The sequence below is a fragment of the Trachurus japonicus genome, chromosome 1 (assembly GCF_045865225.1).
Source record: "Trachurus japonicus isolate A0001 chromosome 1, Traja_1.0".
Classification (NCBI taxonomy): Eukaryota; Metazoa; Chordata; class Actinopteri; order Carangiformes; family Carangidae; genus Trachurus; species Trachurus japonicus.
The window spans coordinates 22,677,092-22,696,422 of record NC_140907.1 but is presented as its reverse complement, the minus strand read 5'-3'; the positions used below and the strand labels follow the sequence as shown (position 1 = coordinate 22,696,422).

General features: G+C 41.7%; 2 protein-coding genes across 3 annotated transcripts in view; one reads left to right on the top strand and one right to left on the bottom strand.

The window, feature by feature from the left end:
* The window catches only part of gstcd (glutathione S-transferase, C-terminal domain containing), a 55,401-nt gene extending 41,142 nt beyond the window's left edge, over window positions 1-14,259 (bottom strand). Inside the window, exons 1-4 of the mRNA XM_085780548.1 lie at window positions 13,587-14,259; window positions 11,826-12,284; window positions 10,154-10,420; window positions 6,204-6,297 (exon numbers count right to left, since the gene is read on the bottom strand). Of these exons, the coding sequence (XP_085636674.1) occupies window positions 6,204-6,297; window positions 10,154-10,420; window positions 11,826-12,284; window positions 13,587-14,003 (1,237 nt within the window). The 5' untranslated portion in view covers window positions 14,004-14,259. The remainder of the gene's footprint in view (window positions 1-6,203; window positions 6,298-10,153; window positions 10,421-11,825; window positions 12,285-13,586) is intronic.
* ints12 (integrator complex subunit 12) lies at window positions 13,742-19,284 on the top strand. Of its 2 annotated transcripts, none has more exons than XM_085780562.1 (7): window positions 13,742-13,839; window positions 15,818-15,981; window positions 16,136-16,297; window positions 16,867-17,048; window positions 17,227-17,386; window positions 17,561-17,704; window positions 18,441-19,284. In XM_085780562.1, the coding sequence occupies exons 2-7, from the start codon at window positions 15,826-15,828 to the stop codon at window positions 19,002-19,004; spliced, it is 1,368 nt and encodes a 455-aa protein (XP_085636688.1). In that variant the 5' UTR covers window positions 13,742-13,839; window positions 15,818-15,825; the 3' UTR covers window positions 19,005-19,284. The 2 variants fall into 2 exon arrangements, with proteins under 2 accessions (XP_085636688.1, XP_085636680.1); XM_085780554.1 differs by lacking the exon at window positions 13,742-13,839 and adding an exon at window positions 14,793-14,928.
* Window positions 19,285-19,331: the final 47 nt, after the last annotated feature.

Sequence of the window (19,331 nt, the reverse complement as noted above, 5' to 3'; positions counted from 1 at the left end):
CTTGATCCACTCTTGATACAAAAAATATTGATTACAGCAGCATTCAGTCTGACTGAACTGTGATGTCAAGTTAATATAGGTGGGCTTCATCAGTATCCTCATATCCACTGTGTGCAATCTGATCTCTGTCTGAAATAGTTAAGAACTACTGTGAGGGTATTTCTACAAGCACTTTACACAGATTACAAGCAAATAAAACTCCAGGCCCTATGTGAACTGTTCAAATTAACCGAGAGGGAAACAATTCTCAATAAGTGGGGAAATAAAATTACCACCATATTCCTTTAGTTAAAGTTTTTTTTTTTTCTTAAATGCACTGGCGTGAAGTGCAACTGAAAGAAATTGTATTGTGTCCTCAGGGCACTCAGTCAATATATCTAGTCCGCTCTAATATCTACTCTGAGAAAATTAAGGAAATGTAATGGGATATTCATAAATCTGGACTTGAATCAAATCCAGCTAATTATCTTCATCTAAGTTCAATAACAGTGAGATGATATGCCTGAGGGGAAATCATGTGCATTACAAACAGCCAACTGACTTAACAGTGGATGAAATAGACACAACAGCGCTGTCCCAGAGCACATTTAACATCTTAAAGTCCGAGTCAGCGAAGCCTTTTATAAACATAGGAGAAAGAAGTACATATCCTCCTACACAACTAAATATCTGTTAGCTGTTACCCAACTGATATTCCATCTTTCATGCATCTTTACAGACCTGTCCTCCTATTCCCAAACTAACATGGTCTGAGCGGTTTGTGGAAACTAAGCATGACAGATGTTTAACTACTCAATTTGGACCAATGCACAGAAAAAAACAAGCACAGCACTTGAGAGCGTGGGCCGTGACTTCTGGTGCATCTCTAACATTTAGACTGGGATTTCAGTACAAAGAGGACAATGACGCAGGAGGATGTCTGTGAAGGAGTAGCAGGTTCCGGCTCATCTGAAAACATTGTACTGCAATTGTTTTTAAATGCTGCCTCGAGACGCTGTGAAACCACTTTATACTGTGTGGTCTCATATTGCTGAATAGTCATTATTGCAAAGGATCACCCCTATAAAAGCTACATACCATCAGCTGACATGCAGGCTTATTAGGCCTGGACGATTAATCGAATTTTGATCGTGATTACGATTTTGGCTTCTCACGATCATAAAAACACTGTAATCGAAGAAAAACGATTATTTTTTTGTCTATCGGTGTTTTATTCTGAAAAATACTGCACAGTCTTCTTCGTTCTACACATCCCAGAAGCCCCAAAATTACTCACAGTGTGCGCAACAGCGTCCCCATTTACCAGCCGCAGAAAAGTGCATTTGACGTATATATACGTCAATGGCACTCAAGCGTTGGATTTTGATTGACGTATATATACGTCAATGGCACTCAATGAGTTAATAAGTTAAACGATGACAATTACTCCAAATCTGTTTATTCAAGGTAAAAATGTAGAAAAGTTAAGCTAAACACCCTGTATAGTTTCTGCAGCTGGATCATAAAACTTAAAAAAAAAAGTTTTAAATTAATTTTGAATAAATATTAAAAATGTTAAACTTAAAAACCTTAAACACACATTGGCACTGTTTATTTAAGGTAATAATGTAGCATGGTCAAGCTATAAATCGATAGATAAATCCCCCCCCCCAATAATCGTGTAAATAATCGTGATTTCAATATTGACCAAAATAATCGTGATTATGATTTTTGCAATAATCGTCCAGCCCTAATACACATATACCACTCTCATCAACACCAGCGATACACATATACCACTCTCATCAACACCAGCGATACACATATACCACTCTCATCAACACCAGTTTGGTCAGTGCTGGCAGATGTGTGCTAACTTCTTATCTGTCATAAAACAGCAGAATAGACATAGGTGACCATAGTGAAACATTTAGCTGCCACAGAGCCACATATTTCATCCAGGGGTTAGTGATAGATCTAGAAGGAGAGTAAAGATTGAACTTGAGACACAACTCTAAATTGTTATTGTTGTTATTTGGTATCTGCTGGATGTGGTAGAGCAGGTTGTCCACTTAACAGAGGATTGGTAGTTCAATTCTCCTTTGAGCCATGTATCCTTGAATGGATACTGAACCCCACATTGCCTCTGAAGGCTGTCCCATCGATGTATGAGTGTGATGTATGAGTGTGAGTAAATGTCACAAGCAGTTTGAGTGACCAATGAGACTATAGAAATGCTATGTAATTGCTGTCCATATCACCATTTACTTGGGAACTATGAATTTCTTAGAAGATTATAATATGTCAGCGTTGTAGTTACAGCTTGTTCAGCTTCACGGAAAGGACAAAAAAAAGTTTTTTCAGGTTCATGAAGAAAATGAGCTCTGTTAAAGGTCAAATGAAACATGTAACCTATATAGTGTACAAGAGCCGAGAACACAATGGAAATCTATAAATGTTGCTTTCTGAGAGGTGCTGGGGTGGGGGTGGGGGGTGTTACCTTTTGGATGGAAACAGAGACATTGACTGAATATGCTGAATATTGTTAATAAACCATCAAAGCCACATGATGGGAGCTCTGTTGATCTTTGAAATTTTGTGTTATTTATGGGGGAAACAAAGCAAAGAATTAATAATTGAACAAAGAAAATATTGTACCTTTTAGCCTTTCCAAAAGGTGCTGCAGTTTGATTTTCCAGTCTATTAACATGAGGTTTATACATATTGGCATAATGAATTATAACTGTGATGACAGCTGTGATAACATTTCTCCAAATAATCATAATGGTGATGTCTGTTTTTCAACTTTTTGGCTTTTTTGGCTTCAAAGTTTCCATAAAGAAAAAGGAGGAATCACACCAGACAAGTGTGGAGTTTGTGAAATCTCAATCACATCTCTGCAGCAGTCAAAGCCGGGAGACAGAGACAAATGGAGCCAGTTTTCACTCCAGCAGTTCAACTTCTGTCATACCCTTGTAGAGAAAAAGAAAAAGACACAGAAAGTCATCTCATCTCCTTGTACCAAAACAAGCCTGGAGGACCTAATAGCAGCATGTCTCAAGCATGACAACTATGCGGTTTCCTCCCCAGCCCTCCCCTTTTTTATGCCTCATTGTCTTGTTCACCCCTCTTCCCCTGCCTTGTTTTCTCCTGATAACCCCGGTCTCTCTTCATGCGGCCTCACCCCTATCTCAATCTCCCACTGTCGCACACTCCATCATTCTAGTCTGCTTTATTCGCTGCCGACCCCCCTGCCTCCATTAAGTGAGGCACTGGAGACGAGACACTGGCTGCTTTACACAATGGCCCCTGTATTCACATAGCTGTTTACCTGTCTGCAGGCAGCCCTCAGCATATTTAGTGCTGCTACCATCAAGGGACAAAAAAAAACAAACCCAACTCTCATTCACAGTGGTCTCTTTGTTTCTCTGTACATTATGCACACCTGAACATCTGCATGTAGGATGCTCTTCCATTGAATGCAAATTAGTTGGGTCAACAGACTGGAGCAATAAATAAACCAAGGGAGGAGCACATACTATAAGTCTGAAAGAAAGAGAGGTGCAGCCGGAAAGTATCAAGGCAGTGATGTGTTCTTTATTGTTTTGGCTTTACACCTTAATAATGCATTTCACATGAAAACAGCTACAAGATTAAAGTGCTGACTTTCAGCTTTGAAAAAGATCTTGGGAGTGTTCACACCCATAGTGGATGTGCAAACTGTAACCTTTCCCTTCAGAGGGCACAAGGATTGAAAAAAAAAAGCAAAATAAAAAAAAAACCTGTAAATTGAATGCTGATGCAAAGACTTGAATTAAAGGTGAACATCAGCACTTTGACCTGCTGGTCGCAGTTTCATTTTAAATTCAATGCTCTGGGGGTAGAGAGCCAAAACTATCCAACTTGCAGACTGAACTGTTTATGCACTTACATGAAAGAGATAAACCCGTCCCATACATAGAAATAAGACTGCTGTCAAAGGCGTATGGTATATTAGTTTTGCAGGTATGGAAATATTTCTGCATACGCAAGGGGAAAGTGCTGTAATTTTCCCTCTAGTACTGTACGTGTAGGCGTGTGTGTAGCCATTGGTGTATGCTGCAGGGGCAGATAGATGGGAAAGCCCACGCGGTGGAGTTCTGGACAAATTGGCTGCCTTTCGTCTCTGCTCCTCTTTAATTACACAGAACTGAAATGCAGTACCTAGCCACCGACCATATACTGCAGAAGGAGATATCAACAGCTCCGTTTATCATGCAGAGTGCCGACCGAAGTGGCACTGCTCATGTAGTCCCTCTCCTCAATCCTCACTCTCAGAATAGACACACTGCCCACACCATCAAGAGTACTTCTGTTTGGATATCAGCAGGGGATTCTGGGATAAGAACGGATGATTAAGTTGTACGACGATGAGCTACATCAGAGGCCACAGTTGCCTGTCAAAATTACAACTAACACAGTGCAGTAAGAGAGTTGCAGGATAGCGACATGTTTTTCTTTGTTATAACACCAATCCAGGTCTTTGTCCTTGAAATAAAATGGTGACAATCGGGGTAAAGTGCTGCCTTTCAATTACACATAGACTATCTCCTCTACTGCCACTATGCTTGTGTTTGAGGATGTTCACATCCATATCGGGTAAAGACTTGCAGTCCTTTTGATACAAGGTCCCTAAATCTCAGTCAGGACAGTAATCCAACATGTACAGGGACATGACCAGTCACTGTTTAAACCAGCTGATGAAAGTGCACAAAACAAGCAAAACGTGAGGAAGGATGCAGTGCAGGTCTATACTTTATCGATAGGATCTGGAATAAATGTTAAATATGATGATTTTATTTAAGTCTGTGTTGAGTTTATGTTGTCTTAAATATAGATGCCGCACCTGGTGTTTCTAATTGCACTACTATATATGTGGTCCTAATGTAAATAATATACCAACTGATGCAACAGTTAAAATGAGTCCATACTGGATTGATGAAATGACAAGAAAATGGCACCAATGACACCGTTTAAAGTAAAACTTACATACAGACATAATAATAATGTAACAAATTGGACGTTGGGCCTTCAGCAAGACATGGAGGGAAGCTGAACTTATGCTACCATATTCATCGAAGTGATTAAATGTCTTTCTGGTTTCATTTCCCCCATGTTCTCTGATAAGCGGAGGAAATAAACGATGAGAGCAAGGTTCTGCTCGTCACGATTTTCCACATAAGTGAAAATGAAAGGTCGCAAGAAATATATGTATGGCAAAATGATGAAGAAAGAAGGAAATGTCTGAATATTCATACATCTACATATGTGTCTGTACCAACCTCCTCCATTTCCTTGTAATAATGATAATAATAAAACACTGATGTCCTGCAGCTGCTCCAGCACTTGCATATACACACAATTTAGCATCACTGGCGACACAGACAACTCACTAAAGAAGAAAAATAATGCAGCCAAGACAAAGGGATACGAAGAAACAGATATTTCTTTCTGCTTCACCAGTGCCACCTGGGGCAGCAATCAACAACCCTTCCACCGCCTATTAGATACTGCTCTCACCACAATCACTATCCACCAAGGCATATGCACAAGTTTGACATTGCACATTAGTTGTTTGTGTCTCCAGTGTGTAGGGATCTTTGTGTGTTTCTGTTGTGCTGAGTCTGTTTCTGTCACAGAGCTCATCCCCACAACATAAGGAGGATAACACAATGAGATAAGCACTTTAAAATTCTTCTTTTTTTAATGGGGAAACTCATCCAGCTGAAGCTGAATAGGAAGCTTTGCCATATGTCAACAGATAATATTTTCTTTTGAGGGGGGAGAGGGGGGCAGCGAGGTGCCACTGAAAATCACCAGGCCACAGCAGCAGCAAGGGAAGGTTTTATGCAAATATTTATACACATTCCTCATTCTTGCTCCATATACAGTATTTGTTTTGACTTTGGCCAAGTAATAAGGTGAAAGAAAGAAGGAGCAGGGAGTGATGTCGAGGCATACAGATAAAGAGGTGGGGGAGGTAAAACCGATGAGAGAAGGATGTTCTGGTGCAGACAGAAAGAGGTGTATTTGGACAAAGTAAAGAGAGAGAAAACAATGAAAATATTTTTATGAAAAAGAATTTTAAAAAGTACAGTGCAGAAAAGAGTTCAAGGGCAGAGCGGAGAAAGAAACATTGAGGGACCAAAGGTGGGAGCCACCAGTTGTACTACTGTAACTCTTACCTTCAGTAGGGTTGATAGCTCCTGGTAAGCTGTCCCACGGGAGGGTCCAGGCAGGGCAAGGATGAGGAGTGAAGATTGCCTCGATGCCATTTTCCTAAGGGAGGAACACACAAGCGCACAAAAATACACAGGTTACCATAGAAACCCCTCCACAGCCTTGAGGTTCTGTGGTCCAAATGGCTGTAATGAAGCAAATCAAAGAGAGTTGCTCTTGAACAAGGCCTCTGTTACCTTACTCACACTGATCAGAGGCTACACTTGAGGAAAAACCTCCACTAGCGCATTTATTACTTTCTCAATAGAGAACCAGCACAACACTTGCTTCCGCACATCCAATGCACTTCTGAGAACTACTGTAGAAACATAGCAAATCAAAGCAGAAAAGGTAAAGCACTTTTTTTTCTCTCTCTCTCTCTTTAATGATAAGAGGGTTGGAACAATAAAATGTACTTAGAGACAGTCTATAAAAGGAAGGAAAGTGGTGTTGAGTCATTCTTGTAGAAATAAATTCATTTTAAGATGTCCCTTTCGGAGGATGACTCTAAACTGCACATTTTCTTTCAGATGAATTGCCTCTCTAATTAATACTGATAACAGCTCCTACATAACCTCTAATAAACATGAATAGGTGAGTGCAGCAGGGAAAATATCATTCACAGTTTGGTTAATGTCCATGATATACGGGCATCTGACAGTAATTCACTCAAAACCAATACCAACATACTGATGTGATATCTTATTCTTTTCATTCTTTTTTTTTTAAGTCTTTCCTTGTCCTGGGGCTTTATTTCAAATAAAGTACACTGCTCGTCCAAAAAAAGAGAAGTCACACACTCTAATATTTCATTGGGCCGCCTTTAGGTTTGTTTACCGCACGCATTTGCTGTGGCATCATTTCGATAAGCTTAGATGTTTTATTTGCTTGATGCCAATAATTTGACCCCTCTGAAACAGATTAACATCTTTTCCACGACCACAGGATGTGTCTTCCGACATAGTGTTAAGAAATGAGACTGCATCAGTTAGGGTAAGATACTGTACGTTGTTGCCAGCCAAACATAATCATCTATGCAGTAATAATTATCCAATGGGAGGCTCTTACCTATTACCTTAGTTAAATCCAAGAGGTGACTTTTTTTTGGACGGGTAGTGTATAATCCTGTTTAGTTATCATGGCAACCCTGTGTTTCATTATTACTGAATTTAATTTTTTTTTTTTTTCTGACCAGTCAACTGACCAGTTCCAGCCTGGTCAGTTGCGTACATGAACTGATGAAGCCCAGTAATAAACCCAATTGTAAAGAAAATATTTAGTTGTTCTAAGTACTGCCTCACTAGCTAATATGGCATTCTGTGTGGTGTCATGTTACAACATAAATTAAAATATTCTGCTAGTAGCATATTTTAGAGAATTATTCTATTGAAATCTATTGGAGTGGACTTTAAAGGGCTTTATGTTTTTCGATCACTGGACTACAAGGTAATTTTCAGATATTTGACTAAAGTCTTCCAAAATTCTCAATATTTAGTTTGCCAGTAAAATGTTTTGGTGCGTTCAAGAGCATGTTATCTGACTATATATGTATCATCAATATAAGATTACTTAAAATCACAGTAAAATGATACAGGATATGTCAGGGCAGCAAGTTTCAATCTGCCTTGCATGGCATCAGCTGGGCCACAGGGTCAAGAGTTAGAGGCTGAAAACAAGCTTGGGAGTAGAGGTCAAGCTCAACTTCTGCCACAACAGAAATATTAAATGAGAGGCAGTAACAGTGTGGTTCAAAAGATCACCATCATGTCTGTGTTGGTTAGATCACATCTGCAAACTGCATCAGTCATAATCTAAAGCCGCATTAGCTGGCTATTATTGTGCTGACACACAAGACAATACAAACTGAGCTGGCTTGATGGTGATTAATGGCCAAATCCTTCGGACCAAGAGTAACTATATGGCCCTTAAAAAAATCCACAAAGACTTGCATCGACCCTTTGTTGGCAATGGAAAGCAACACAATTGGCGATCACAACTGGGTCAAATTAGTCTGTAGTCGACGTGGGTGTTTATCAGCTCAAGCTTCCATTGGGATTGATGTAAACACAACACCCTGATGAACCTGCTGTTCTAGGCATCAAGTACATAATCTGTCATATACAACAAGAGGTTTCCACAGGAATAGACAATGAGTAATATCAGTCTCTGGAGGACAAATGTCCTTGTCCTTACAACGGGACATCCTGGATCTTTTTTCCTTTTACTGCTATCAGAAATTAAGCTGTGCTAATGTCAGTAGCTGGGAGAGTGAGACTCCTGTCAATCAAGTGGGGAGCAGTAGCAGACAAGTTTGAATACTGCATTGTAGTGTTGGAGCTACAATTTTGTTTACGTTTAGTAGGCAGGTTGTGTGTCTACACCTCATTGCACAGGCTGTTTGACTGGCATGCATCACTGTGTGTTAAGTGAAGGGGGAAAGAGGCAGAGTTTATGAGCCATTTATACTGTGAGCAGTGCAGCTAGATGAGCCTGGCGCGTCTGGTTAGCAGCAGTGAGGGATCACGTGTCACAAAGTCAGACGACAACCTTCTCTGTCTCTATGTACTTGCCTTGGCAGAGACACGGTCATATATGAAAACATATGAACACACAAACACACACACACACACAGAGGCACCTTGGCCAAGACATCACAACAGCTGCACTGCAGACATGATGGTGGCGACACGCAGTCATCCTTGTAATCCCTCTCGGCAAAAAAAAAAGAATGGTAGCCATTGTGCATGTGTCTGTGTGTGTGTGTGTCTGCACATTTCTCTCAGTTTTAATGTCTGATTTCAACCAGGCATGAAAACTGTCATTTGTGCACATCTGTGCCTTAACTAAATTTCATCCGGCAACATGGCACGTTTAAGACACATCCCATCCTGACCACCCAGACCTCTTTTACTGTTCCCTTCCCATCCCTTCATATCACTTGGTTACAGACACTTTGCCAGCAAGAAATCACAGACAGATCTTTGCTGAGGGAGCAGAGCAACAAGGCCAAGAGAACAGTCTGAAGGCTCAGTCGTGAGAGGACAAACCCATTTTAAACAGCTGCACTGTTCAAATCCTGCTGAAATACTAACCTAAAATGTGTTGCCGGGGCAGTGTGTGCACAAAGTAAGCTATGAATGTCCATGTCTTACTAATGTTCCCAGTGGGAACTACATTTTTAAAAGTGTGGACATGTTACACTAGTACTGTTGCTGTCTTGTCTCTTTCCACTGAGATTCTCAGCCATTGCTAGAAACTGCTTAGCCTGGCTGTAAAACATTGTTTTGTTTTGGGTCGCATTCATTGTTTTTATTGCACCTGAAATGAGGATAAGCTGAATGTGCGCTGTCTGCACAACAGCAAGTGGAAATGGGATCCACTGAGAATACTGGAGCAAGAATGTTAAAATGTACTGAGGGCAGTAAAATACTGCTGTTATAAACAGACTGTTTCATTTGAACAAAGGTCGCTTTTTTGTTTGTTTGTCTTGACTGATGACTGTCATACAAACATTCTCCATGTGAGAAAAATCATGTGTACAGATAAGCATCCTAAAACCTTTAAACAGCCCACTTAAAATGTTAATCCTGCGACTGAAAGCACTTTACGTTTAGGGCACTGGCAGAAAAACGAACATTTCAGCAATTAAGAAAGTCTGCCAGAAGCCATAACATTAACTTAGAGCTGCAATCCTGAAGGCACAATCAGCAGAAAATGTAGGCATGAAATTATAGGGATAATGGTTAACAACCAGTTGGAGCCTCCACACTGTCTATCAGTGCTGTGGAGGGGCAATGGGAGACAGCTTCTTCAATTTACACAGTAAGTGTGTGTGTGTGTGTTAATGCAAATATGTTTGGAGATCACGGAGAGGTGAAGCATGATGAGAGATAAGTGAGGAAATGTAATAATTTACTTTAAGTTTCGTCATTGTGGGCCTGGGGCCGCCAACAAAAGGCAGCTCAGTCATCTCCTGGGTTTCCTCATTCTCCTGGAGGTCAGGTGGGTTGTCCTCTGCTGTCAGCTCTGAGGGTCTGGATGTGGAAACATCGGGGATGGACAGGGTCATGCCACAAGCCTCGGCTGCCCGAAGGACCCCAGGTACCTCCTGAACGCGGCTGTACCAATGTAGCAGGCGGGGGAGTCGGTGTAGAGTGCCTGCAGCGTGGGCCTGGAGGGAACACTATCAAAGACAAAGCAAGGAATGAAAGAGAGGAGAAAGAAAAAGCAGGAGACGCTGATTAAATGACTCATCTCAGGTGTCATTGTCCAGCAGAGCGAGACGTCAGGTCCCACCACAATTCTCTCATCACACTTGTGGACAGAAACACACACACACGAGGGGCAAGCCAGAAAATACATCAAAACAGCGCTGGCAGGTGGGGAGGACGCCAACAGAGACGTGATCAGAGAGGCAGTGTCACTGTGTGTGACTGTGTGTGACTGTGTGTGGATGAGACGGGGACACAAACAGAGGGGGAGGAAGGGGCAACTTCGCAGTGCTAGAAGTGGGTGGAGTGGGAAGGATCCACCGTGGCTCCATGTGTCGTGGAAAGTAATGGCCGTTAAGAGGAGACACGCTAGGCTGAGTGTGAAACTGGAAACCACTGGAGCACAGCTGACTACTAAAAGCCTCATTGTGAGAACTTCAGTTCATTCCCACAGCTGAGGAAATGCTAGGAGACGGCTGAGGGGTGAAATGGAGGCTGAGATCCACTTCTACCGCCTGACAGTGCAGCATCCTGATCAATAAGAATATCCCATTGAACTAAGCTGCAGTAGTACGCTCTGGTCTCCACTGCAGGTACTTTAATTGCCATAACAAACTTTGCTTGTAAAATATGTAATCATTAAGGGTAATGAATATGGAGCAAGTCTGGCTGAAAGATTTTTAGAAGTTCTGAGTTTTATGGTCAAGATAACAACCCACCAGTTTCCCGATCTGTTGCAGAGAGAAACATGTTCCCAAAGTAAAGTCATTGAAATGCATTTCAATCTGCTGCATTTGAATAGAGGCTCTCCCATACACTGTTATCACCCTTTGCCAGGTGGCTCTGGACCACCTTTGAGAGCAAAAACCTGTGCCAAGTCTTAGGCAGCGAGTCTTCTTAACTCAAGTTTCTGCCTGGATGGGTCTGAAAGAACCTGGATGTACTGTCTGCTCACCCTGACCAGAGTGTCAAAACCAAAAGTCACGCATAATTTGACAAGTCATAATAATAAAAGGCATTAAAAACGCCTGTAAGTACGTGTAATGGGGGTCTTGTTGCATGAATGGCACCATCTATATGGTGACATCAGACCTCAGCTATGTGTCCCATTGTTTATGTTAAGAGACAAAGCCTCGCATGGCTGCACTTGGTTGCTCATGGTACAGTAATGGGAATTTTTGCTTACAGTAAATGTTGTTAAGATTGTTTTGGGTCAAAACGTAATACTAATGCAGGAAACCTACTAGAATGAAAGGAGCATTGATGTGTACTCATTGATCTAAATTATGCAGTAACTTAAAAGCAGAGTCCTTAGCCACAAGGGTTTCATTATTGACAAAACTTTCAAATATAAATCATAAATGCCAAGGTCCCTACCAGGTACTGATAGATGCATGGCAGCAGCACCACATCAGTCAGTGTGAAGTACAGTCCTTCGGCGAACACGCGCTCCAGCGGAGGGAGATCTGTGGTCTTCACTTTCCTGATGTCAGAGTTCTCTCTAGTGGTCGGACCTGGAACTGAATCCACAGACAGTTTGGCCAAAGCAGCCCTGAGTTCAAGTGTATCACAAGCCTGAGCTGACTGTCCAGGTTTGGACTCATTGTCCACATCGCCTTGGCCTCCAGGGGATTCATTCTTTTCATTCTGCCTCTGCTCTTGGAGTTTCTGCCTCCGTATTTTGTCATCATTGTGGACTTTGACAGGCTCTGCTAGTCTTTGCTCTAAGGTGAGTATGGAGAGAGGCAGCTGCTGAAATTGATTTGTGGGATTTTGGAGGTGTTCTTCAACAGCAGAGGGGATGCCAATTTCACACAGTCTGGTCCACTTGCTCACCTAAGGGCATCAGAAAGAGATTAGAAAAAAAAGATTTAGGAGCACAGCACAGGACAAACACAGCACTGTCTTTAAACTGACGGACGATGATCAACTGTTCAATGTGTGGAATGTTACACTGATTTCTCTGAGCTGCCAATATTGGGATCAAAGCCTAATAAAAAAAAATGTGGTCAACTCTCCTGCTGTGTGTTAGAGGAAAGTGAAGTAACTCTGAAATCTTGTTAAACCAGAGAGGATTTCAAGTTACACCTGTCAAGGAACAAGTAGAGAGCAGAGGACTACTGACAGCTTGGACAACAAACAATGGTACGACTTGACCTTATTTTCTCTAGAAATTCTCCTTGGGAGTTTTTGGTGAAGAACTGTGTAATTTATAATGAAATTTCAGGAGAAAAAATTAAGACAAACTATTTCATTGTAACCAAACAAAAATAAATCAATTCATGTCACTAATGTTTATACTTAATATATATGACATAGACAGCCCAGTAGGGCCCACAAAACCCCTAAGTCACAGGGCAGGGGCCCACTTCAGTACTGTTTCATATACATGTATGTTAAAATTACATGTTTGCAAATGAACACTTTACCAAATCAAAAACCTCAAAATTAAGAATTACTGAAATTTTGATTGTGTGACCCGGACACAAAAGTTTTAGGCCACAATGAATAGCCTACTTAACCAGTTTGGATAGTAACAAGTCACAAGGTAGGGAATGTGTTTTCTAAGGAAGGAGGTCTATAGCAAAGAAAAATGTTTCTATAATGATTCATTGTATCTGGTTACAACGGATCACACCTAGAGGTGGTATCAAAATCTCACAGTCACGTTTGACTCCAATAAAAGTCAAAAGTCACAATGAAGTTGTTCATACCATATGACAGCAGCATCTATCAGTACCTGCTCAGTGACTGATATTCTGCCATCCAGTCCTCCCATTAAACTGGTCTGCTCTCCCTGCCTTTCCTCCCACCAGAAGCTGCCTCCATCAGCTCTTGTTAACATTTCCATGTTTCCCACATTCTGTGTTATAAACTGTTTTCTTGTCTGTATACAACATCTATTGTCCTGTTAAAAGGGTTTTCCATGGAGTTTTTCCTCAGTCGATGTGAGGGTCTAAGGGCAGAGGGTGTTGTTATGATGCCATGTATCTCCCCCCTTTGAGACAAACTGTTTGTAAAAACGGGCTATACAAATAAAATTGCCTTGCCTTGCCTATTAAATGCCAGTGAAACTCATTCAGATACTTTCTATTTACACTGAGTGCATAGTAATTAGTCTCCCTGCTTCCCACTGACCTCAGCACAGGCCTTCAGACAGGTCTTCTTGAAGCCCAGCAGTGCCAGCACATCATTTCTGGAGGGGTCGGCCTCTAAGGTCTTGGTGATGATGTGTCTCAGGACCACTGCCAGTCCAGCTCTGCAGAGCCGCCCCGTCTCATCCAAAACAGCAGGGAGACGGCAGCCCTTCACCAGCCGGGGCAGATCATCCAGGTGAGTGTCGGACACATCCACAGACTCCGGCAGCTGACTCTTCAGTGACTGGGTGCTGGTAGGTTTGCTGGAGACCAGAAACACTTTGAAAGACTTGCACTCACAGTAGGACAGAAGAAACAGGGCGATGGAGGTGTGCAGCGGAAGACGAGGCTCCTCGTTCTGGCAACAAACTTCTAAGTAGAGAGAGAGATACTGCTGCTTTTCGTCTGCGGGCTTCATTGTAAATAATGTTACAACTCGAGGAGTAAAGACAAGACGATGGAAACAACTAGCTTGTGTTTTTAAGGATGGCAGCTTTGACTTGTAGTGCTAAAATGCCATGTTGAACCCAACGCTTAAAATGACATCAGTATATACACAGGACAGCTATAAAAACGCAGACAAAACACACCCGGCAATTTCATTAAAACCACGTTGTTATGGTACACGCTTCCGCGGCCGGTGCTGCTGCTTCTTCTTCCCCTGTGCTAAAGCTGAACTAGCTCCACAGCGCCACCAGCTGTCTGCTTTTAAAACGTACCACCAGTGAATCCTAATGTGGGTACTTTTAATGCAGGATTTAGATTCAAACGCTGCATTGAACCAAGCTGATATTTTTTAAGAAAACTGGTCAAAATGGCACACTTACGTGTCAACTAGAAGACATAATTTCATATAGATGACGAGGATAAGGTCAAATCCTTTATTTTCCCTATTTCCAAGCAGCATCTTCATGTTTTCTTATTGTATTTTATGCATGATGTGCTTATGTTGACTCTGCTGTTTTATTTAATCCCCCAAATCCTCCCCTTGTCATGTTATGTTGTATGTTTTGAGCCCAGTTGGTATTTATATTACTAAAATAAACGAATAAAAAGTAAATTTAAAAAAACCGCTGTATTGATTACAAAAATGTATACACATATAATTGTTTTTCTTTTCTTTCTTTTTTTAATTCATAAAGTTACATAAAACCAAGTGTCTAGATAAGGTTCCGCGCCCGTAGACTCCGGACATATTTAACGGTTGCACAGACTGTGAGGCGAAGGCTTCGTCCCCGGCTGCTTGCTCTTATTGTAGGAAGTGTTTCTCAATCGTCATTTGTTCATCTAAACGGATAAAAACCGGCTTACGGAACACGCTTTTACTAGAAGAGGAGAGTAAGGTAAAGTAACCAAACTAATATTTATAACGTGTGAACTTGGATCTATAACTGACAGCTGAAGGAGGGAGGGAGGGCAACTTTAGCCACTGTGCCGTTAGTACGTTAACGTTAGTGTCTCTCTCTGTGTCCGACGGACAACGGTCCAGAGCGACCAGATAAACTCAGTCTGGACGTGTGTGGTTGATCAAATTAAACCCAACGGACTGTATGAATGCAGTAACAGCACATTTGATGTTGTGAGCCCCCAGTCTGGAGGACCACCCCCCCCCCCTCGAAAATGATGTACTAATAATGTAATAGACCCAGTGATGCTTAACTACTTTGGCCTGGTTTCCTCCATTCTCCTCTCCATCAATTATGCAATGTAGTGTCATCTACTGTAATTATTACTGATGGCTGCAGTCATTAGCGCAAATGTCTCAAATATAAAGGTAATGAAAGTGTGAATGGAAAACTGAGGCCAGATAGAGAAAAAAAGAATATCTCAAGCTTCCTACATCTTTTATATGGAGAGGAAATGTTTGTTTGTTTTTTAATGGTAATGGCACAAAGTATGTGACCAGTAGCTGCATGTGAGGATTTACACAAATTTGCACACTATGTAACTAAGTGGAGGTTGCAAATACAAGAAGGTTTTTCTTTACACTGTGTTGTATTGATTGTTGCAGATTAAGGCACTGAAAAGACATTTTTCCGCCCAAGAATCAATAAAGAGTGCCCTTGTCTCCTGCCAGCATTTAATCTTCAGGTCTAAGACAATCCATGTTGGTGTTGCAATGTTTGTTGAATAGAAGCCAACTTGTTTAACCAGAATTGCCTAAGCTGTGGTATGTAAGTAGTTGCAACTGATCTCTAACAAACTCTAACAACATTATTTTCCTGTTTTCAGTTTAAGCCATGGCTGGGCCTGTGAGTCTGGAGTTGGATCCCATCTTCCTCAAGGGATTGAGTTATCTGCACTCCAAGAGTAAAGACTCAGCTGAGAAACTGAAAGCATTACTTGATGAGTCCCTTTCAAGAGGAAGTGATTCATCCTACCGTTCTTCACAAAAAGTAAGGATTTAATCACATATTTATGTTTAAGTACAGTCTTGATTCCCACCACACCTTGTTATGGTCTTACTCTCTTCAATTTCATTTGTTTAATGCAAGTATGTGTCGTTTATGTTTATGCTAAGTGCTCTGCATTATCATTGTGTATCCTCAGGATATAGAGGTGACGTCCAAGGGGTCTGTGTCCAAGCTGAGTTTGAGTAAACAAGACTCCAAGTCCTCCTCAAGTTCTTCATCCTCCAGTAGCAGCAGTGGAAGCAGCAAATCCAGTTCAGAAAAGAGCAAGAAAGAGGCAGAAAAGAGACCCTCTGAAAAGGTACCAGATCCGTTTTGTATATTTTTGATCAGAAGAAAATTAGTCTTATACTCAGAATGATCTGATACTACATGCAAAGGTCTGTCAAATGTCAAATGCCATCCTATAGGAGAACACACACATTCAAAAATAAAACAAATCCACACAAAATGTGTAATCATTGCTTTGCCTTTCTTTGTTTGGTTGCCTGTGGACATCTGCCTTCTTGTTAAGCAGCACAACATAAATTATTAAATTTGTTAAGTCATAAGCAGATGTAAAACTACATGACCTGTAAATGGCAAAAAGGAAATGCTCTGTTTTTATGTGTTGGTTTTCAAGTTTCTTTTAGACCTACAGCGTCTTATTGCAAAGCTGCATTGCAAAGCTGCAGGAAAGACAAAGCAGATCCAAATGGTTCAGGTCAGAAATGTCACACGAGGGGGAGAGTAGAGTCCAGAGATTTTCCTTGAAGTGCAAAATGCACACATACATAATTCCAATAAAGACCACTAGTGTGATAATGATTGAGGTAGCTAGATTTTGGTAATGTTGTCAAACTGACTTCTCTCTGTCTTACCGACAAACAGGTCAGAGTCGACTTGGGAGAGGTAGACCCTCCGAAAAAGCCTCGCTTGGAGAAACAGGAGAATCGTTCTTCTCCAATCACCGTTCAGACGAGCAAGGACCTCCTGTCCAACATGAACGACAACGATGAGACCAACGCTGATGACTTTGCCATGGAAATGGGCCTGGCTTGTGTGGTTTGCAGGTACAGTTTAATTATACGTCAATAGAGTACTTTTTTGTGTGGTTGTCAGGATATCAGCACACATTCCAGTGCAGTTATTAACATTTCAAATCAGTTTTCAAACCTAGAAATTTGAAAACTAACACATGGTCCTTTCTAATTCTGTCTTGTTGTGTTTTTATTTTTTTAAATACCCAAGGCAAATGACAGTCACAATGGGAAACCAGCTGGTGGAGTGCCAAGAGTGCCACAATCTGTATCACCAGGACTGTCACAAACCCCAGGTGACAGACAAAGAAGTGAACGACCCCCGGCTTGTGTGGTATTGCGCCCGCTGCACCAGGCAAATGAAACGCATGGTGAGGAGCATTAAGTTTACTTAAACAGCAATTTATTATTATTTTATTTTATTTTATATTACGATTAATAATAATTTTGTAGGATAATAGCACTGACCAGCTGACTGGTGAGTCCATAGTTATACCACTAGGGCCTGTTGTTTGTATTTAAAACTATTTTTACCCGTCCAATAGGCACAGAAACCTGCACAGAAGCCGTCTCCTGCATCTGCGTCGTCAGCACCCGTTGTGAAAGACACACTGGTGAAAAAGGCAGAGCTCAAATCCAAACCTGACACAACCAGCACCTTCCAAGCCTTCAAAAGAACAGAAGTGAAGGTCTGTTTACAAATTTAATCTCTCGCAGTGTATGACTCTTCGAAAGCAAAAGCAAGCAAGATGGTGTGAGGTGGGATATGAATGGTTAACAGTTTGCCAACCTGTGCAATAAACAGTCATTTGTTGCATCTAACATGGGGTATGTGATCCAGTGTCGCCCTGCAGTTAAGCACAAAAAGAGGGTTCTGCATCTGTTTGACTTGCAGCAAGTGAGAGGAGAGCAATAGCTGTCAATGTGCAAAACTGCTCTAAAAGGCAGACTGCATATATCTCAGCAGTGGAAAATGAGCAGAAAGTATACACTTATTTTCAAGGATCAGACCACTGACTTCTGTTGCTGTATCATTCCTCCAGAGGGGATCGGTGTAAAACTTTTCAGAGTTCATTTACCTATTGGTTCACCGTGAAGTTATTTTGACAGCAAAGATTTTTCCTTTAGTCAATGATTTGATTATGTTAATACTGGCAGCAATGGGAATAAGAATTTCATTTGTTTGCAGCAAAAGTATTGCTCAAGTAAGCAAGTTGAAGCATCGTCTAGCTTGCAGGTATCTTGGCCGATTGACACATCATGATAAATATATAGTTGGGCACAGGATTTGTCAAATGAGTAGCTTTGATGATGAAGACATCAACATTTGACTTAAGAAGTATTGGTGCTTACTTCATCACAATTTCTATCGAGCTTGTTGTGCACTGTGATAATTGTGGTGTAACTGTTTATCATTTCGTGCAGGCATCCACAACATCAGCCAATCCCACTAGTAGCAGCTCCTCCTCCTCTGGCAGCGGTCTCACAGGCTGGGCTGCGTTTGGCGCCAAGACAAACCCCTCTCTTCCTCCCAGTTCCAAACTGGGTTCCTCAGGCCCAAGTGGCAGCAGCAAGACCTTGACGCCTCCCTCTGGCCAGAAACCTGTCGGCCTGTCTGGGCTAGCTGGAGCAAAGTCAGGACTTGGAGGTACAAAGGTAACCGGGGGAGGCAACGGAAACGGCTCCAGCCAGGTGCCTCTGAAAGCTCCACCACCCCTGACTCTGGGTAAGCAGCCACTGAACCGTTCATCCAGCAGCGAAAACCAAGGTAAAGGCTCTTCCTCGTCCGGGGGCGGCTCCCCGAGCAGCTCCCAGGCGAGCGCGGGAGGGAACGGAGGTAACAATGGAGGAGGTAACGGGAACAATGGGAATGGGTCAAAGGCTGCACCGGGGGACAAAGCACCGACATCTCAGGAGTCTCAGCTTAACGCCATGAAGCGGTTGCAACTGGTCAAGAAGAAAGCCGCACAGAAGAAACTGAAGAAATGAGCAGAGAAAGAGAGAATCGGAAGAGGAGGAGATCCGAGGGAGTAGAAAATAAACCTTTTTAAACAGTGTGAAATTAGTGCCAGAACATTATGTTTGTTTTACAAGAGCATCTGTACATGGATTAACACCATCCAGTCAAATACTTGAATCTTACTTTGTGTAAATGCTGCTGGACTCTTGTGTGCCTCGTTCTGTCCTAACAAATCTAAACATTGGAAAATAAAAAGTGTCACTGTCACTTTTACTCAACAAATGTCATTAAATATCCTCTTGTTATAAACTGGCTGTAGCATGTGGTGTCCCTGAATGTGAGTCGTTATATTCTGG

Coding starts and splice junctions, on each gene's coding strand:
- ints12 (XM_085780562.1), top strand. CDS start 15,826: ATGGCTGGGCCTGTGAGTCTGGAGTTGGATCCCATCTTCCTCAAGGGA. Junction 17,049..17,226: donor CTGGCTTGTGTGGTTTGCAG/GTACAGTTTAAT, acceptor TAAATACCCAAG/GCAAATGACAGTCACAATGG. Junction 17,705..18,440: donor TCAAAAGAACAGAAGTGAAG/GTCTGTTTACAA, acceptor CATTTCGTGCAG/GCATCCACAACATCAGCCAA.